Below are 21,051 nucleotides of genomic sequence, written 5' to 3'. Positions count from 1 at the left end.
GACTGGTGAAGATAGCAGAAACAGTCAGTGCAGAACATCATAAGTGGGGTGTAATGCTCCCGGCTTCCACCATCTGATCACCCTGATGCACACACCAGAGGTTGGCCATACATCTTTTTTTATACTCCTTTTCCTTGAGCACCCACACATGTAGGAACCATATTTAGATTGTTTTCCAGCCTAAGGTTCATGTAGAGCTATCCAGAAAACCATAACTGGGGTTCTGATTGTTGACACAAGCCATATGCCTCAGTACATTTCCTAATATTTCTAATGCATGAATGCAGTTAACTTTATGACTACACATACTAAAAGTCCCCCTAGTTTTTGTTCTTTTGCGGTTTACTTATTTATTACAAGATCTGTATTGCAAAAGTCCTTATAACCTAAACCAAACACTCAAGCTAACTTACGTCAACTGTTTATGCTAACTGCTAGGTCTCAGTAGGTCTACTGCTGATAGCAAAGCCTATTTGAAAGAATTCCTTATAGTGTGTGTCCCCTACCTTTATAAAAACTATTCTTAAGCAGCTTCGTTTATTTTAACATATGAATAACAATACAGAAACTCCTATACAATGACTTCCAAGATCAGGTCGGGCTTAGTGGTCAACCTGGCAAACCTTTTATAATGTAGACCTGGCCTTAGGGCTCGTCTACACATGGGCCAAGTCTACATTACAAAGTTTTGCCTGCACAACTTACGTCAGTTAGAATATGAAAAAATCATCCCCCTAGCCAACATGCTGGCAAAAAAACCCCATGTAGATGCAGTTTATCCTGCAAAAGAATCTTCATATGGTGTAGCTTACACCATTTAGGGAGGGTATATATAGCTATGGACACTTACTACAGCAACAAACAGGTTCTTCTGTTGATCTAGCACTGTCTATACTGGGCTTAGGTTGTTTTAACTACATCTTTGAGGGTGTGGCTTTTTCACAATCCTGATGAATGTAGCTAGGTCAACCTGTTTCTAGTGTAGACCAGCCCTAATACCACCACCCCGAACAACATCAGCTGTGCTGACAGAAGTACTCTTTGGTTGGAATAATTGGGTTTACACTGGACTGTTTTTTTTTCCAGCATAGCTGTATTGGCTATAGGTATGATTTTTTACACTCTTAGCCAATATAATTATGCTGGCGTAAATTTGTAGTAGAGATCAGGCCTACCCCATGGAGTTATTCAGGAACAGTTGTTCCTAAATCAGGCCACGTGTAACATAGCCCTTAGACAGCACAGACTTTAATATGTGCTAATGTAGTGAAATCGAAGCTTATGGGGGAGCTGTATGAGATGGTCCCTGCCCCAAAGAGTTTAGACGAATGGGGAAATTCACATCTCTCCAATCTATTGTTTCAGGTTGTCTGCAGACTCAGGAAAAGAGAAGCACAGTGGTTCACATTCCAGAAGTTTTCTTCACAACTGTAAGGCTAAACATTTACAGTATTTATTTTTTACAGAAAATGGTAGGGCCACCAGAAAAATGCCAGCTACAACAGTGATTGGTACTATATGAATACCAAAGATGAATAGATAAAAACAAGTTGGAACAGCTTTTTGCCTTTTTCAGTTAACCTTTGGCTAGGCTTAAGTAAAACTTTTTTTATTATGAAGTACCTGGGGTTTTCAAGGTTTTAGGTCCCCTTGTGCAATACAAGTAATTAAGATTATGTTAGGGAGCAACTTTCTTGCCAGTTTTAGTTACAGAAGCACAAAAAGTATGTCACATCTGTCAAACTTTTCCTTTCATATAATTTTAAACGTATCCAAATTATGGATTAAAATGTGGTTTAAAAAAATTAACCCACTACACAAATCTTATAAACCAAAGCAGCGTTTTACAGTTGATGTATAGTGCACTTCATAACACGGGATTATAAAAGTGACATGAAAGACTGCTGTACTGGAACAGTGAAAATTTATGAGCTGGGTTCTCCAGTGAGCTCTGCCTGGCTCCGGGGTTTGCCTACACATAGCTTATTGCAGGATCAGGCCTAAATATTAAAGTGACCTCAAAATTGATTGTTCTTTCTGATTCAGTAAATGAACATACCTTCTTTGTGCTGGTTTAAGGCCCAGTCTCGCCAAACCTTCCTCATGCAAGTCATCTTTACTCTCACAAGTAGTCCAGTTACCTCCATGTGACGCTCCATGTAAATAAAGATTTACACAAGGTTTTGCCATTATTTTCTTCTCTGCATAATGTCATTTTGGAGATGTAGGGGCTGCTTAGAAACTTCACTCTTTGTGGGATTGTTCTTTTCTGTCTCTTTAGCTTTAGTTAAAATTTGTTGCAGAGAACCTGAAACTCAACACTTAGGGTTTGTGTACACATGGAGATATTCAGGAATAGTGTGGTCACTCTTAAGCCATGTCTACACTACAGGCGCTACAGTGATAGAAGGGCTTTTTTACTATCACTGAAGTTAGTCCACTTCTCTGAGCAGCGTAGATAGGTCAGTGGACCTAGCTGCACGTACATCAGGGGTTAGGTCATCTTAACTTTGGCACTCAGATGTGGGAATTTTTCACAACCCTGAAAGATGTAGCTAGGTCGATCTAAATTTTAAGTGTAGACCTAGGTTTATTCAGGAACAATAGTGCCTTGTTCCTGTTTAGTTTAATCCACTTTGAATCCAGTAACATGGAGTTAGTCAGGAACAGCTGTTGCACTTCACATTCACACCCTAATTTACCTATGTTAACTTTCAAGTGTAGACAAGCCTTAGGGCCCACCCCCATTCTCCCTGTTAACACTAATGCAACTGAATGGGTGGTAGCACCAATGGGAGTATTTTTCTGATATTACCTAAACAAGGCCATAGAAAGGACAGTACGTATGGATTCTAGGAACTAATTCCTGTTCCCACTGCAGTCAGTGGAAATATAGCCTTTTAATTCAGCAGGACAAGGATTGCAATCTAATACATTTAAAAGCAGTGAATTCTAATATTTGTTTGTTGTAATTTGCTTTTCTCCCTAATTTCTTCCCCCCTTTGGTATAATTTGTGTGATATACTTTGTTAGTAATAATAATGTGATAAATAATAAAATACGGTTCATAAAAGTGTATGGTACTTTAAAAAAATGAAAGAAGTCTGGTAGCTCTTGAGAACATGTCTTTAAAGTACCATGCACTTTTATGAAGCTGTATTTTATTATTTATCACATTATTATTATTTTACTAATTGATTGCTGACTTTTGTCCTCATCCCTGTACAAAGTATAGAAGAGACACATTGCCTTCCTCAAGGATCGAACATTTTTGGTCAGGGGTTTTCAAACTGTGTTTCGGGACTCCAAAGTGGGTTGCTTCGGTCCCCATTCCTGGGGTCGTATAGTAATTTTTGTTGTCAGAAGGGAGTTGCGATGCAATGAAGTTTGAGAACTGTTGGTTGAGGTATATGGCTTGAAAACACAATGCCCCTTATTAAGCAATTAACGAGTGTTATGAATTACACGGCATATTGCATGCTAAAACTTAACATTGTCAATTTAACAAGAACCAAATCCTGCTTTCTTTACTTATGTGAATAATTCCATTGAAATCAATAAGATTGCTCACGGGAATAAGATGAACAGAATTTTACCCTGTTATGCTATACACGAAGGCCATGATTCTGTTTACATGCTAGTTTTACCTTGGTATAACTCTACCAGCTTCTTTGAAGTTATTTCTTATTTACATCAGTTATATCAAAATCAGGCCTTTAGGTTTATAGTTATATTCTCACAGTTGCACTTTCCTTTTTTACTGCTGATGTAAATCCCAATTCTGCCACACTTTCTTATGCTGAGTAGCCTGAATTTACTGTACAATTAGTCCCAATATGAGTAAATGTAGCAGGATTAGGCCCTCAATATAAGAACATAAGAATAACCTTACTGATTCAGACCAATGGTCCTTTTAGCCCAGTATCCTGTCATCTGACATTGGCTGGTGCGAGATCCTTCAAGTGAATTTAGCAAGTGATCCATCTCTGTCATCCAGTCCCAGTTTCTGGCCGTCAGAGATTTAAGGACACTCAGACCACAGAGTTGCATCCCTGACTATCTTGGCTAATAGCCATTGATGGACTTATCCTTCATGGACTTATCTAATTTTTTTTAACCTAGTTATCCTTTTAACCTTCACAACATTCCACAAGTTGACTGTGTGATGTGTGTAGAAGTACTTCCTTTTTGTTTGTTGTAAACCTGCTGTCTATTAATTTCATCAGGTGACCCCTGATTCTTGTGTTATGTGAGGGAGTAAATAACATTTCCCTACTCACTTTCTGCACACTAATCATGATTTTATAGACTTCTATCACGTTCCCCCCTTTAGTCATCTCTTTTCTAAGATGAACACTGTCTTTTTAATCTCACCTTATCTGAAAACTCTTCCATTATTCCTAATCATTTTTGTTGCCCTTCTCTGTAATTTTTACAATTCTAATATATCTTTTTGAGATAGGGCAACCAGAACCGCATGCAATATTCCAGGTGTAGGCATACAATAGATTTATATAATGGCATTATGGTATTTTCTATCTTATTATCTATCCCTTTCCTAATACTCTCTTAGCTTTTTAGACTGCTGCTGCACTTTGAACAGATTTTTTAAGAGGACTATCCACAGTGATTCCAAGATTTTTCTTGACTGCTAGCAGCTATTTAGACCCCATCATTTTGTAAGTACAGTTGGGATTATGTTTTCCAATTCACAAGAGTTTATCAACATTCAATTTCATCTGACATTAGGTTACCCATTGGTAGTTGTAGCCATGTCGGTGCCAGGATATTAGAGAGACAAGATGAGTGAGGTAATATCTTCTATTGGATCAATTTCTGTTGGTGAGAGACAAGCTTTCAAGCCACACAGAGCTCTTCTTGAGGTCTGGGAAAGATATGTCGAGTGTCCAAACTAAACTAAATGGGAAAAGATTGTTTAGCATAAGTAGTTAGCACATATTGTAAGGGACCATTGAAGGTACAGTGGCCAGTTAAAACTTCTGCAGTCATTGGACAAAATGAGGGGATTACTGGGTTACAGATTGTTGTAATAAGGCTACGTTTTAGTCACAGGTATTTTTAGTAAAAGTCACGGACAGGTCACAGGCAGTAAACAAAAATTCACTGCCCGTGACCTGTCCATGACTTTTACTAAAAATACCCGTGACTAAAACTGGGGGAGGGTGGCCTGGGTGCTGGAGTGGGGCAGACAGCGGCACACAGCTTGGGACCCCCGCTAGTGCTGCAGGGGGTGGGAGGGTTACGAGTTGCCTCCGCCCAGCGTGCTGGCTTTGTGGCTCCCGTTGGCCAGGAACCGTGGCCAGTGGGAGTTGCGGAGGTGGTGCCTGCAGGCAGAGTCAGGGTGCAAAGCTTCCTGGCCACGCCTCCGCGTAGCAGCTGAGTGATGGGGATGTTGCCGCTTCCAGGGAACCCCCCAGGTAAGCACTGCCCAGAGCCTGGCTCACCCTGTCCTGTGCCCCTGCCCCCTCCCACACCCAAACTCTGCTGCTGGTGGGTGGGGGCGGGGGCGGGGGGAGGCACAGTGGCCCAAGACTGCCTGAGCACCAGCTGGTACGGCTGGCGCAGGGGCTGCCTGAGCTGCCCTGAGCCAGGTGCATCGGCCACTGCAGAGGTCATGGAAAGTCATGGAATCCGTGACCTCCGTGACAAACTTGAAGCCTTAGCCATAAATCCAGTGTCCAGTTACCCAGTCATCCAGTTTTTTGAGATCCCTTTGTAACTCTTCGCAGTCAGCTTTGGATTTAATTATCTTTAGTAATTTTGAATTGTTTGCAAACTTTGCTACCACAATGTTTACCCCCTTGTCCAGATCATTTATGAATATCTCGAAAATCACTGGTCCCAGTACAGATCTTTGGGGGACCCCGCTTTTTGCCTTTCTCCACTGTGAAAACTGACATTTATGCCGACCCTTTATTACCTATCTTTTAACCTATTACTAATACATGAGGAGTTTCCCTCTTATTCCATAACTGCTTACTTTGCTAAAGAGTCTTTGGTAAGGGATCTTGTCAAAGGCTTTCTGAAAGTTCAGGATTATCAATGAACTGGATTATCCTTGTTTACATGTTTGTTGACACCCTCAAAGAATCCTAGTATATTGGTGGGCCATGATTTCCCTTTACAAACGTCATATTGACTCTTCCTCAACAAATCACATTCCTCTATGCATCTGATAATTCTGTTCTTTATTATAGTTTCAACCAGTTTGCGTGCTACTGAAGTTAGGCTTATTGGACTGTAATTGCCAGGATTGCCTCTGGAGCCTTTTTTAAAAATCAGTGTTACATTAGCTATCTGCCAGTCATCTGGTACAGATGCTGATTTAAGCAATAGGTTACATACCACAGTTAGTAGTTCTGCAATTTCATATTTTAGTTCCTTAGAAAACAGTATAACTGGTGAGTTTAATATTTTCATCTGGCCCAGGAGATGTCATTACTGGGTAAAACGTGCAAAATAAATTGGATAGACTATAGAGATACAGATTAGAATATCAAGTGACACAATATTAACTGCGTGCTTTAGCAGGCTTTATTGAAAATGTTACATTGAATTCAACAGTATTCTTTAGGCAATAAATTGACATGTAATCCATGTGTTAATCCAAATTAAGGATAATTATTTTGTAGCCTTGATATGACTTTATCAAAAGTATTTTCTACCTTGTAAATAATTTCTAAAGGTTTTCATTAAATTCTGTCTGAAATAGATTTGAGCCCTATGTAAAAGCAACAGTATGACATGTTTGGTATATTTATAGTGTTCCTTTTTAAAATTGTCTGAGTGAGGAAACTGTACTACAGAATACAGTCAAGAATAGTATCTTCTAAAAAGGCTTTATAAAAAGCCTGTTTAAAAAAAAGTAGGGTTCATTTTGTTCTATATTAAGAGATGGTGTAGCCAGACTTTGGTCCAGTAATATGCAGTTCTGAAGATGCTGGGCAGTCAGGAAATAAAATTAGTGTTAGAAACAGCATTTACTGTCTCTGTACTGTCTCTGGGGAATGAGAGGAAATTAACATAATCTCTTAGAATCCTTTTTTTTTTTAAAGAACCTTTTGCACAAGTTTTAAAATAATTTGAGACACATCTTCCTGGAAGTTTAAAAATAAATCCATGCACTTAGAATTATGGAAGTTAGTGCAGGAGTGCTTCCCAGTGGGGCGTGGGGTTTTTTGTTTTGTTTTGTTTGTTTTTTGGGTTTTTTTGGTAGGGCTTTAGTCCAGTTGGTTTTAAAAATCGGGAATCAAAAGATATACCAACTGAGCTATGCTTATAGGGATGATCATCACATATACTTTCACCATGTCTAGGCAAATTAATCGTATTATGTTCACAGGCTACCTTAATTCATTTCCTAACCTTTGAGTGTTTGACTTTGCAATCTTAATAATGTTCTTTCAACATAATTTGCGTTTGAGTGAGAGAGCTGTATATATTGATGATGATACAATGCTTTCGACTATAGTCTTTGCTTATAAATTTTAGATAGGAGTTAACTAAGGTCAGAAAACAGAAATTCTCCTTTAACTCACTAGGTAGCCCCCACTTCTTACTTCCAGATGCAAAGACTCCTTATTCATTTGCTTGCATAATGGATTTCTCACAAATATACATAATTATTATTTGATACTTATTCACGTGGTTGCCGTTTTTCTGCGGTATCTACATTATGCTTCAACATGAATTTTAAGTATTTTTTCCAAAATGCACATTAGCAACCTGTATTAATTTTTAATTTCACCTTAGCATATTGATTAACTGATTGTTTTGCTGATAAGAAAGAAGAGCTAAGACATTTGCATTTGCTGATCAAGAATGGTCACTTGGAAAACAAAATCATTAAACTCCATAGATTGCATTGTGGTACTGATGTATACTGAAGATGGAGATGTGATTTGTAGCCTCCCTCTGCAATTTTTCTAGTTTAAAATTTTCAGTCTTCTTTAATATTACTTTTATTAGCAGTATTACAGGAGCACCTGGAGGCCCTGAGATCAGAGTTACATTGTGCTAGGGGCTGTGTAAACACATAGTAAGAAGCAGTTTAAAAATCTGTATAGCAAAATCCGGAGGTCTTTACTTGGGCAAACTCCTGCTGATATCAACCGAGAGATTTGCTTGAGTAAGGAATTCAGGATTTAGCCTCTTGACATTTTTAAGCTTGATATAAGGGTGATACTTCAAGTAAACAAAGGCTAGGGTATTCATAATTATGGTTCCCACAGCAGCCTTAACTCTGTTCTTTGCGTGTATGCATGACAGTAGGATATATTTCACTGCATTGCATGATGTCACATATCATTTGTCAAATAACAACTTTTGACCTTTACTAGAGTAGTGTAAGTTACACTGATTTTAGACTGATCAGGCTATTTGTTTTGTATTATGTAAGTTTCATAAATTTCATAATTCTTTCATGGCATTAACTGTCAGAATTGATTGGTTGGATACTAAAATGTTTTAATTCTTCTAGCCATAGCACCGTAAAGAAGACACTCAGAAATCTTTTCTCAATGATTCTATAGTCAACGGATGTAACAATGGTACTAATACTGGGTCGCAGACTGAATAGAGAGGATAGCGGGGTCCGTGATTCCCCTGCAACCAAACGTAAAGTTTTTGAAATGGACCCAAAGTCCTTATCAAGTCATGAGTTTTTTGACTTCTCTTCAGGATCATCCCATGCTGAAAGCATACTCCAGATTTTCAATGAGTTTAGAGACAGCCGCTTGTTCACAGATGTAATTATCTGTGTGGAAGGAAGAGAGTTTCCCTGCCATCGAGCTGTTCTCTCAGCCTGCAGTAGCTACTTCAGAGCTATGTTTTGCAATGATCACAGAGAAAGCAGAGAAATGTTGGTGGAGATCAATGGCATTTTTGCTGAAGCTATGGATTGCTTTTTACAGTACGTGTACACTGGCAAGGTGAAAATCACGACAGAAAATGTGCAATATATCTTTGAAACATCAAGTCTCTTTCAAATTAGTGTTCTGCGTGATGCTTGTGCCAAGTTCCTGGAAGAGCAGCTGGATCCTTGTAACTGCCTGGGAATCCAGCGTTTTGCTGATACACACTCACTAAAGACACTCTTCACCAAATGCAGAAATTTTGCACTGCAGACATTTGAGGATGTTTCTCAGCATGAAGAATTTCTCGAGCTTGGGAAAGATGAGCTTATTGATTATATTTGTAGTGATGAGTTGGTGATTAGTAAAGAAGAGATGGTTTTTGAAGCAGTTATGCGCTGGGTTTACCGTGCTGTTGATCTGAGAAGGCCAGTGTTACAGGAACTTCTGACGCATGTGAGACTCCCTTTATTACATCCTAACTATTTTGTACAGACAGTGGAAGTGGAACAGCTGATTCAGAATTCTCCAGAGTGTTATCAGCTGCTGCATGAAGCAAGAAGATACCACATACTTGGAAATGAAATGATGTCCCCAAGAACTAGACCACGCAGGTGAGAGGTTTTTTTTACTGTTTTTCTGATATGCCCTAGAAGAACATTATGTTTGTATGCAGATTTTTTTACCTGTTTGTCTAGTGGATATGAACTGTAACCAAGACTGCAGCATAGAGAAGAAAAATTTGAAAGTGTCTTTTATTTTGTGTTACTGAGTTCTGCATTTTTACTGCCTTATCCACACAAAAGCCTGGTCACCTCACATTCTTAACTTTAAGTAGGCCGTTGAGTAATCTTATTCACACATATATGTAACTTTACTGATGAGTAGTCCCCTAGAATTCAGTAGGAGGGACTTTTACATCAGTAAGTTACTCACAGGTGTAGATGTTGGCAGGATGAGATCCTAAGCCCTTTCCACTAGTTGCCCAGTTAAGCCACTTGCAGCAGCTTTCATTCCAGCTCATTACAATGCAGCCATTAATCCACTACATTTCATAATTATTTCATTTTTACAGTGTAAAATAATAATGTATTGTACACTTATCAAGGAGCTGGGTGGTATTTTTCAGTCAGGGCAACAGCGACTGCTTTGAAAATCCCATTGTTACACCACAAAACACTTTACAGGTTTAATAAAACACTTTACAGGATTAGTAATACAGTTCTAGAATTATATAACAGATTTAGAGATGAAATAACAAAACAAATATATATATTTACAGAATTATATAGTAGCTACAGAAAATATTTTAAGTTTAAATATTGTAACCTGTTTTTTTTAAATTCGAAAACATTACTTCTTACTATCCCATAATAAAACTGGAAATTGCTGCTGTAAGCTACAGGAGGAAATGAGAAAAAATGCCAATGGTGGTATTTTGGGAACTGTTGGTTATGGAGATTTCTTTTGGATTCTGCCATATACCTTCCCAGGTAATTGCTAAAAACATTACATTCTTGAAAGAATGGTAAAGAAGGAAAACTAAAATGTTTAAGCCTGGAAATTCTGCCAAACATAACATAGGTACTTGAGAAGATTAGTTGGCTACCTGTAATGCTGCACTGGAGAACTGAAAAAGGAGACACCCACCTCCACTCCACTACTTATGTTTAACAGAGACATTTTCTGAGCAGGGTTTTTGTTACTAAATTTAAGACGAAAATAAACACTGAATCATGAATGCAGCAACAAGAGGAGTAATTTATAAAGAGAGAAGCTGTCTGGTCTCCCAGCAATGATTTTTCTCTGTATCTATTATTAAATTCAAGAGATAGTTCCTTGTCAAGGGATAGTTCCTTGTCATTTGATTCTGTTGCAAAAATGGATAAAGTTTTGTAAAAGTTACCAGATTCCTCCCAGCCTCCTCCATGCTTTCCCCTTCTATTTCTTCTAAAATGGGGTTTTGGTAGCTCCTTTCCCCATTCCCTCCCTATGTTCCATGTATTGCTGCCTCTTCTTTCTCCTGCTTTGCTTTTATGTAAACTTTGTTAGTGAGGAAAAAGCATAGAACCGACTGAAAGTTTTATATACCAGAATTAATGTTTCTACTCAAACTTTTCTGGCGAACTTTTCTGGGGATTGTGTGTGCATATGTATCAGTATGTTTCTATACTTAAACTGGTTTCTGACTAGCTGTTCAAAAACGGTGGGATTCTGGTCTGAGTTCTTTTGAAGCAAGAAAAATTTGAAAAATTGTCTGATGTCACTGCACGTTTAAAACTTGGTGTCATAAATATAAAGGGAAGGGTAGCCACCTTTCTGCATACAGTGCTATAAAATCCCTCCTGGCCAGAGGCAACCTCCTGTTACCTATAAAGGCTTAAGAAGCTCAGCTAATCTGGTTGGCACCTGACCCAAAGGACCAATAAGGGAACAAGATACTTTTAAATCTTGGGGCGAGAGGCTTTTGCTTGTGCTCTTTGTTTAGTGTTTGTTCTCTCTTGGGACTGAGAGAGGCCAGACAGAAATCCATCTTCTCCAACCCATCCTAATCCAAGTCTCCAATATTGCAACCGGCATAGGTAAGCCAGGCAAGGCAGATTAGTTTATCTTTTGTTTTATGTGAATTTTCCCTGTGTTAAGAGGGAGGTTTTTTCCTGTTTTCTGTAACTTTATAAGGTTTTGCCCAGAGGGGGATCCTCTGTGTTTTGAATCTGAATACCCTGTAAAGTATTTTCCATCCTAATTTTACAGAGGTGATTCTTTTACCTTTTCTTTAATTAAAATTATTCTTTTAAGAACCTGATTGATTTTTCATTGTTCTTAAAATCCAAGGGTTTGGGTCTGTGTTCACGTGTACAAATTGGTGAGGATTATTATCAAGCCTTCCCCAGGAAAGGGGGTGTAGGGCTGTCTCCAGGTGGTCTCTTTCCCTGTTCTTTGTTTAAAACGCTTGGTGGTGGCAGCATACTGTTCAAGGCCAAGGCAAAGTTTGTACCTTGGGGAAGTTTTTAACCTAAGCTCTTAAGAATAAGCTTAGGGGGGTCTTTCATGCGGGTCCCCACATCTGTACCTCGAGTTCAGAGTGGGGAAGGAACCCTGACATGGTGGCAGAGCGGTGGGATCATTTTGAACTAGAGATCATTTTGAACCAAAAGCACAGACCTGAAGAGGTTGTTTTTTTACGCTGAGAGCAGCTAGAGGGTTTTCTGTCTATTTGCCTGGAGACAGAGGTGTTAGTTTTTTTACAAAGGGATTTTTCTTTTTGAGCTGGAGTTTTCTCTACCTAAAGGCAGGGTAGTTAACCACCTGCAGGGAAATTCACAAGTTTTTTTTTTTTTTTCCCCCTAACTCTCGGGTATAGCTAGAGTTAAGTACAGAAAACAGGAATAAACCTCCCTCTTAACACAGGGAAAATTAACATAAAACAAAAGATAAACTAATCCGCCATGCCTGGCTTACCTATACTGGTTGCAATATTGGAGACTTGGATTAGGATGGGTTGGAGAAGATGGATTTCTGTCCGGCCTCTCTCAGTCCCAAGAGAGAACAAACACTAAACAAAGAGGACAAACAAAAGCCCTTCCCCGCCCAAGATTTGAAAGTATCTTGTTCCCTTATTGGTCCTTTGGGTCAGGTGCCAGCCAGGTTAGCTGAGCTTCTTAAGCCTTTACAGGTAACAGGATGTTGCCTCTGGCCAGGAGGGATTTTATAGCACTGTATACAGAAAGGTGGTTACCCTTCCCTTTATGTTTATGACACTTGGGTTGACAGCTGTTGATCCTCCCTTCTTGTCCTTTATGCCCCCTAAGCCAGGGGTGGTCAATTTTTTTTTCTCAAGGCCCAAATTTCTTGGTCAAGGTATAGTGAAGGTCCAGACTCCAGGGAAGAAAAATAATAAAAATAACTACAATAATGATAATAATAAGTAAATAAAGATTTTGGATTCTGTTCAAAAGTGTCTGATTGTCAGGATTTGGCCTGCGGTTGGCCTATTGACTACTCCTGCCCTAAGATTTCTTCGTAGAACAAAGTGGGGATGTGGGAGCCAGATAACTGAATACAGTTGCACTGACATCTTGAGGTTGTCTCTCATATTTCCATTAAGCTTCTCAGTGACATCTAGTGATTATGTTGCAGGGGTGGGCAAACTACGGCCCTCAGGCTGCTTCCGGCCCGTCAGATGTTCTTATCTGGTCCTCAAGCTCCCGCCAGGGAGCATGGTCATGGACTTGGCCCACTCGGGCACTCCAACCGAGGGTTGGGGGCATGCCCCGTTCCACCCACCCGGCGCTCCCCAGCCCCTGACTCACTATTCCATTAATGAGCACCATCTTCCAACACGCAGAGCCACACTGTGCAGGTGTGACTTCACTATGCTGTTTCCGGTATCAGAACCCCGCCCCTACGCGGCAGCCCCCCCCAATGCAGCAGAACGCCCAATCCCCTCCCGGTCTTCAGCAGCCCCACCCATCTCAGCTAGGGTGCCTCCACCCATGGCAAGGCCTGGTATGGCCGCCTTGGTGCCGCTGCTGGCAGGGCCCCTAGGAATCTCTGGTACGACACCACATAAGTCCCTCCTCCCCCCACCTCGGTAACATCCCTTATAGAGCCCTCCCCCACGTTACACCCCATAGAGTCCCCCTCCCCCACTAGACATTCATGGTCCACCATACAATTTCCATACCCAGATGCGGTCCTCAGGCCAAAGAAGTTTGTCCACCCCTGTTCTAGTGGGTGGACTCCTGTGTATTCAAAACAAAATATGAGTTGCATACCATAAGCTTTGAATATCTTTAGACTGTCTTACAGTTGTTGCTTATTTCAGTTCACAGACCCACTAGACCTGTCTAATAAAAATATATCCAGATGTACTTTTAATGGTTATTATCATATTATCCATTTCAACCAGTTCTTCTCAACTACTTTTTTTTTTTAAAGTAAGAATTCAGTAATTTTTTGCTCTTAAGTGAATTACTTTGTATTTAACTACTGCACTGCTGGCTATTATTTTTTATGCAGCACCCAAATATGGCGGATGCTTTAACAGACAAAATTCCTGATTTTTCAAAATCCCTCAGAATTTCTGTCTGTGGAAATTTTTAATTTTTTTTTTAACAGATTTTCTTTGAACTGATTAAAGGACTGCTACCCAGGCAGCCATTTGTTGGTCTATATTGTTTAATTCAGCTTCTTCAAATAATGTCATGAGAGCTGTATAGTTTCCTGTGTGAAGTACATCAGAAATCTGATTTTTAATTTCTTCTGTGAAAGCACTGGATTTAATTCTTTCCTGGGAATCGGCTGGTGAATCTTGCCCATGTGCTCAGGGTTTAGCTGATCGCCATATTTGGGGTCGGGAAGGAATTTTACTCCAGGGCAGATTCGAGGAGGCCCTGGAGTTTTTTCGCCTTCCTCTGTAGCATGGGGCACGGGGTCACTTGCTGGAGGATTCTCTGCTCCTTGAAGTCTTTAAACCACGATTTGAGGACTTCAGTAGCTCAGACATAGGTGAGAGGTTTTTCGCAGGAGTGGGTGGGTGAGATTCCGTGGCCTGCGTTGTGCAGGAGGTCGGACTAGATGATCATAATGGTCCCTTCTGACCTTAGTATCTATGAATGTTACTTTAGTAATGTGGTTCTCCATTTTTTCTATTTTGGGGACCACGTAATGACAGAGATCTCATGGACCACCTTCCATGCCATCTCCTGGGCCCACCCTTCTTGCTTCTCACAATATTTCATTTTCTAGACTGCCAGAAGAAATCTTTGGACTACTGCTGGTCCATAGGCCACAGTTTGAGAACCACAGCTCTAATTACCTCCATTTGCATTTTGTTTCAATAGTTAACTGTTACTATTAACAGCCTATGCCTAATTGTATTTTGTGCCTGCCTCTTTATTTTTGAATGTGATCCCTATTATCTTTATTCACAACACACTGTCCTACTTGCAAAAAATTCTAAGGTCTGGTCTACACTAGAAAATTAAGTTGTCTTAAGTACGTAGCTCGGGGTGGATTTGGGTATGAAAAATCCACCCTCTGTGTAGTGTGGTTAAGCTGACCTAACACCTAGTGTAGACAGTACTGTGTCAATGGATAAATTCTTCTGTCGACCTAGCTACTGCCTCTTGGGACTTGTCTGCATTTGAAATGCTACAGCAGCAGCACTTCAGTGTTGAGACTGAATATGCCAACAGGAGGCATTGTCCTTTTGATATAGGTAATCCACCTCTCTGAGAGGTGGTAGCTCGGTCAACGGAAGAAATCTTTCATTGACCTAGCTTAGAGCTGTCTATACAGACGCCTGGTCTGCACTAGATAATTAAGTTGGCAGGGGTGTGGATTTTTCATACCCCTAAATGACGTACTTATGTTAACCTAATTTTCTTGTGTAGATCAGACCCTAATCTCCACATGTGTGACCATCCAGAGGTGTGGTTTGTTTATTTTTAAATCCAGTTCTGGATTTAAAATATTTTAGTAAATCAGTTCTCCTTCAGAGAGAGCAAAACTATGCATCACCACTCTCAGGCAGTATTTTCGATCCACGGATATTGGCTCATTTATTTCTTAATTTAAAAAAGATTTGCAATCCTGTATAAGGATGCGAGTTGTCACGGAAGTCACTGATTCCATGACCTCTGTGACTTCTGCAGTGGCTGGTGCACTTAGCCCCGGGCAACTCAGGCAGCCCCTGCATTGATGTAATTACATGGGTGCAAATTTCCCTAAACTAGAGAAGCTTAAATGGAGAGAGGTTTTTATAGGTGGCTCATGAGCAAAAGTGAATTTGAGGGAGGGACTAATGATTTGGTAGGCTCATATATAGTAGCTGGTTGGTCCTTTCTATCCATTCATATATGGAATGAGATATTGTAGTGAGGTGTGTTTATTTTATATTATAACTATAGAAGTATAATCTGCAGGTACCAGGTTTTCTTAAGAATTTGACTGGAAAGTGAGCAGGAATATGGAGAAGAGTTAATGTCTAAGCTTCTTTAACTCTGCATTTCCATATTTTCAAATGTTTGGATTTGATATTGGATTTTATTTTGTTTTTTGGATAAGTGTAACATTAACTTTGAATTTGCTGGCTTTGGTACTTGGTTTTATTATTTCAACCTTCTTTAAAGTTTCCCTCCATTACCACACCCACTTTCACATTACTGATACGTATTTGCAACCATACATCCTGTCTAATAACGTTTTTATCTGATCCATAAGTTTAAAACTTTTTTAAAAATAAATTTTCTGTAACACTTGGAAGATATTTAGTTCTAAATTTGTGAAATATTAATGTGGTGTAAACTGTCATAGGAGTCTTTGTGATATTTGTAATTTTGCAGAAGACTGTTTTCAATATGATGGATTTTATATGAAACTTCCAAAACTGCATATATAAATTTCTCACACATGGCTTCAGCTTTACCTCTGATATTTCTGCATTTTCAGTCAGAGGAGGAAAACAATCTTCAAGTTTAAGGGCTTTCTTTTTTAAAAATTGATTTTTTCATGGAACAATCATACAATATAACTCCACCATTTATTAAAAAAAAAAAAAAAAGGTTACTTATTGGCATGGTTACCTGGCACACAGAACTACGGCTGGAAATACAGTGAAAACGCTTAACCATTTTGTAAGGAAATAATTATTGCTGTAGAAGTCAGTATCACATTAAATAATAGATTTTCAGATTTTAAAACTGTATGACCTTGGTTTTTCAAGCTGATATTGTTTGCTACATATGCTTTAATAAACATCTATTTTGTCTTTCTGTTTTCATTCTTTTAGATCAACTGGTTATTCTGAGGTGATAGTCATTGTCGGAGGCTGTGAACGAGTTGGGGGGTTTAATCTGCCATACACTGAATGCTACGATCCTGTGACAGGAGAATGGAAGTCACTGGCTAAGCTCCCAGAATTTACCAAGTCTGAATATGCAGTGTGTGCTTTACGGAACGATATTCTTGTTTCAGGTAAATAATTCCAGGAAGCTTAGTATCGTGATGACAGCAGGAACGTCCTTGGATAGTTTACAGTTCTTTAGGAGATCGTTGTGCTTTGAATTTCCAGAAGCTGCTGAAATGAAAATTTCACGAATTTCACCCCCTCTAGCCTATGTGTTGCTTACCAAATCATCTCCCTCCGTATGTCTTGAGCATAAACCCTGTGCCTATATTTGGTAGCCACAGATATTTTTCTCTTATTGTTTTGTTTTTAATCATTAATCATTACAGCCACGGCTGAAGTTTCATCAAGGAGATCTGGGGATATAATATTGATATGAGTGGAGCTTAGAGCTAAATGAGTATATGAACTGACCCACAATCCAATATGTTCTCCTCCATACCAGTTAAGTATGCAGTTTTTAAATATTAGTGCTCAGATTCTGCAGTGAAAACAGATCAAACCTTTTTTCAGCATAGAAATGCAGAGTAGAGGCAAATACCTCACCCTTCTTAAATACTGACCTGGAGATGCTGAGCACCTGCATCTCCCAGTGAAGTCAGTGGCAGTTGTAGATGCTCAGCACCTCTGAAGTTCAGACAAAAAATAGTTATTTGGGTCCATGTCTGTCATCTGGACCAATGGTGACAGACTTAACTGGATACTAACTCCTGTCCTGGAACTATCTATTTCCCCCATTATAGACAGTGAAACTGAGAGGGGGACATATGCATGAACGCTGTAGAGGAAAACAGCCAGTATTATGTACATGCCTCATAGCATATACATCTTAAAGATTTCCTTTCCAGTGGTTCATCCATGCAGTGGTGCTCAAAGAAGTCTAAAGAGTGTGGAGAAAGTCATTGAAATATTACCCAACATTAAAAAATCTGTTTGTGTGATGTCTTATCACCAAAAAATGCATGTATTTTGCTCAGCATATTATTTTGAAAGGTTTGCACAATGGGATGTATTTCTCATGTATTTTCATGTTTGAAAATATTTATTAATATTAACATTTCATAGAATCACAGAACTGGAAGGGACCTCAAGAGGTCATCTAGTCCAGTCCCCCGCACTCATGGCAGGACTAAGTATTATCTAGACCTTCCCTGACATGTTTGTCTAACCTGCTCTGAAAAGTCTCCAGTGATTGAGATTCTGCAACCTCCCTTGCTGCAATTTAAGCCCAGTGCTTCTTGTCCTATCCTCAGAGGTTAAGAAGAACAATTCTTCTCCCTCCTCCTTGTAACAACCTTTTATGTACTTAAAAACTGTTATCATGTCCCCTCTCGGTCTTCTTTTTCCAAACTAAACAAACCCAATATTTTCAATCTTCCCTCATAGGTCATGTTTTCTAGACCTTTAATCATTTTTGTTGCTCTTCTCTGGACTTTCTCCAATTTGTCCACAACTTTCCTGAAATGTGGCTCCCAGAACTGGACACAATACTCCTTTTGAGGCCTAATCAGCGCGGAGTGGAGTGGAAGAATTACTTCTCGTGTCTTGCTTACAACACTCCTGCTAATACATCTCAGAATGATGTTTGCTGAGTCTACCTCTCAGTCTACTTCTGAACAACTGCCTTATTGAAATGTAATGTTTTATGACACAGCAAAATGAGATCCAGTGTCAAAAATAGCTGATAATATCCTTCTCAATACTGACTTAACAATTAAGATAAAAGCGTTACTTTTTAGTATTAATTATCTGTGAGAGACTTATTAGAATTGTTTGTCTAAGTTATAATTAACAAAGGATCTGTTGTCTTAAAGTGGAGGACAGTGGTTATTTAGATTAAAATGCAGGCCTTGCCTCTTTGTTAGACTTTTCTCCAGCAGTGACATCTTCTAAGGAACCACCAACAACTAGCAAATAGAAGGCAAGAGCAAACAAACATGCACATCAGAAACAAAGGAGGCTTTGAGAATTGCCATCTAGGAAACAGATCTCTCCAATTTCTGTACAGCATGAAGATACCACGGTGATAGGTGCCTTATTTGAGATAGATCATGGGAGATTGTACTTTGTAGCGGGTGGGGAGAAGAATGGTGTAGATCATTATGGTAGATGGTATTTTGGGGGAAGGGGTTGGAAGAGATTATTGTTTTGGGAGACTTCACTTCATAAGAGATGCACTTCCTTTACACAGTGACCAAGAACATCTGAAAACCTTTATCTACTGAAATTTATATAATTACAGATGAGTCTACATCAGATGTATAGGATGTGACATTTTCCATGGTCTACTGCAGAGGAATATGTCAGTATCCAGCATCTCTTATTTAATAACTTCCTTAGTCAAAGATACATTGTTTTTTTCCTGTCTTTTTTCATAATTTTAAAGGTGGAAGAATTAACAGCCGTGATGTGTGGATTTATAACTCTCAGCTTAACATTTGGATCAGAGTTGCTTCCCTAAACAAAGGCAGATGGCGTCATAAAATGGCTGTCCTTCTTGGTAAAGTAAGAGAAAAAGTTTATTACTTATTGTAGCTAATACATTTCCCAAATATAAGCAAAACTTAAATGTAAAACGATGTGTAACTATTACAGTTAGACTGCATTCCCCATCAACTTCTATTGCTTTTAATAACCAGTGAATTATGGGCTCAGTCAGGTTGGCTGTGTCCATAGAAGTTAAACTGATGTTTCCCGAACTTTTGATTCTTCTTCGAGTGCTTGTTCATGTCAGTTCCAATCAGGTGTGTGTGCACCGCATGCACAGTCGTGGGAAAGTTTTCCCTTAGCAGCTCCCGTTGGGTCGGCTGTAGAGCCCCCTGGAGTGGCACCTTCATGGCGCTCAATATATGACCCTGCCAACCCAGCCCCTCCTCAGTTCCTTCTTACCACCAGTGACCGTTGCTGAAACTGCGATCACTTGCTTAGCAAGTGCTTCCCTTAGCGTTCTTTCGTAGAGTTAGCTTAGCCTAGTTTAGTTGTAGTTAGTCTTAGTTGTTAGTGTATATATTGTATATAGTGAGATTTGGGAGCGGGGTTTCCCCAAAACTCCTCCCCCCCCTTGGGCTCCAGGGCATGCCGCGAGCCCAAGGCTTTAAACCCTGCAGAACCTGCAGCAAGCCTGTTCCAGCAAGCGACCCCCATAACTCATGTCTGAAGTGTCTGGGGGAGGCACACCAGACAGAAAGTTGCAAAATCTGTAGGGTTTTCCACCTCAGAACTGAAAAGGAGTGAGAATTCCAATCGAAGCAGTTGCTTATGGAACTGCCCTTCATCCCCAGTCTGCTGCGGACTGCCAGGACCCCGCACCGAGTGCATCCATACGGAGTGCCCCAGAATCAGTACGTGACACAATTTCAAGGAAGGACTCTCGTCTAAGAGCTCTCCAGCACCTCAGGATGCACAGACAACCCGGCACTTCTCACATTCACCAATGCCACACAAGCGGCATAGAAAAGCTGACAGAGGATGCTCCCCAGAGCAGAAAACAGCGGGACCTGCAGGCACAGTACCAGGGCGTCCCGTGAAGCTCTCGTTATACAGACAGCAAGAGTGGGTGCCATCGACTTCAGTTCCCATGAGGGGACTGTCGAGTCTGGCACACAGCGACTCCTGGGATGGGCAGTGCCAGGTGGAGGAGTTGGAGTTACCCTCCACCCCGGACATTTTTGAAGCCTCCAGAGACTTACTAGTGATGACGGCTCCTCAGCCCCTGGTGCTCAGAGATAAGCCCCCGGCATCACCACGACAGTTGCCATCTAGAGGCAAGCCGGCCATGATACAGTGGTCACCCTCTCCTGCCCGGCACTGTTCGCCTCGGCACGGCTCCAGATCGCCATCCTCAAGGCACCGCTCTCCGGCACCAGACTCCATGAGGGGTTCCCCAGCACCAGCGGCACAACGCTCCCCGGCACCAACAAGGGAGCAGCAGCAATCTCCGGCTCCGAGAGAAAATCGGCACTGGACTCTCGGCACTGGTCCCTCAGCACTGGACCCCCCGACACTGGATTCCTGGTTTCGGTTCCCAGCCTGGGAATCTCGACACCTGTCCCTTGCATCATTAGCACAGGTCCCCAGCGCAGTACCATGCAGCACCACGCTGGTCATCTCAGTCGAGATCCATGTCTTTGGACTCAGATGGTGACTCGTACTATTCCCATCGCAGTAGGCATAGATTTGACAAGCGTTGGAGGGAGGCACCAATGGGAGGCCTCCGGCGCAATGGCCTTTTTGGACCCCCTGGGCTTACCATCAGGCACAGGGCTC

At 40.5% G+C, this 21,051-nt stretch overlaps 1 protein-coding gene across 4 annotated transcripts in view; it reads left to right on the top strand.

The window, feature by feature from the left end:
• Positions 1-21,051, top strand: part of KLHL24 (kelch like family member 24) — a 44,683-nt gene that overhangs the window by 6,868 nt on the left and 16,764 nt on the right. Inside the window, exons 2-6 of one of the 4 annotated variants that reach the window (XM_075132240.1) lie at positions 1,366-1,430; positions 4,582-4,679; positions 8,501-9,487; positions 16,669-16,853; positions 19,172-19,290. In XM_075132240.1, the coding sequence (XP_074988341.1) occupies positions 8,568-9,487; positions 16,669-16,853; positions 19,172-19,290 (1,224 nt within the window). In that variant the 5' untranslated portion in view covers positions 1,366-1,430; positions 4,582-4,679; positions 8,501-8,567. Of the gene's footprint in view, positions 1-1,365; positions 1,431-4,573; positions 4,680-8,500; positions 9,488-16,668; positions 16,854-19,171; positions 19,291-21,051 lie in introns of all 4 variants that reach the window. The other 3 variants (XM_048865282.2, XM_048865281.2, XM_048865283.2) reach the window with 3 other exon arrangements.

Source organism: Caretta caretta, chromosome 9 (assembly GCF_965140235.1).
Source record: "Caretta caretta isolate rCarCar2 chromosome 9, rCarCar1.hap1, whole genome shotgun sequence".
NCBI classification, from domain to species: Eukaryota; Metazoa; Chordata; order Testudines; family Cheloniidae; genus Caretta; species Caretta caretta.
Note: the sequence above shows the minus strand (reverse complement) of the source record. Positions and strands in the feature narration are given on the sequence as shown.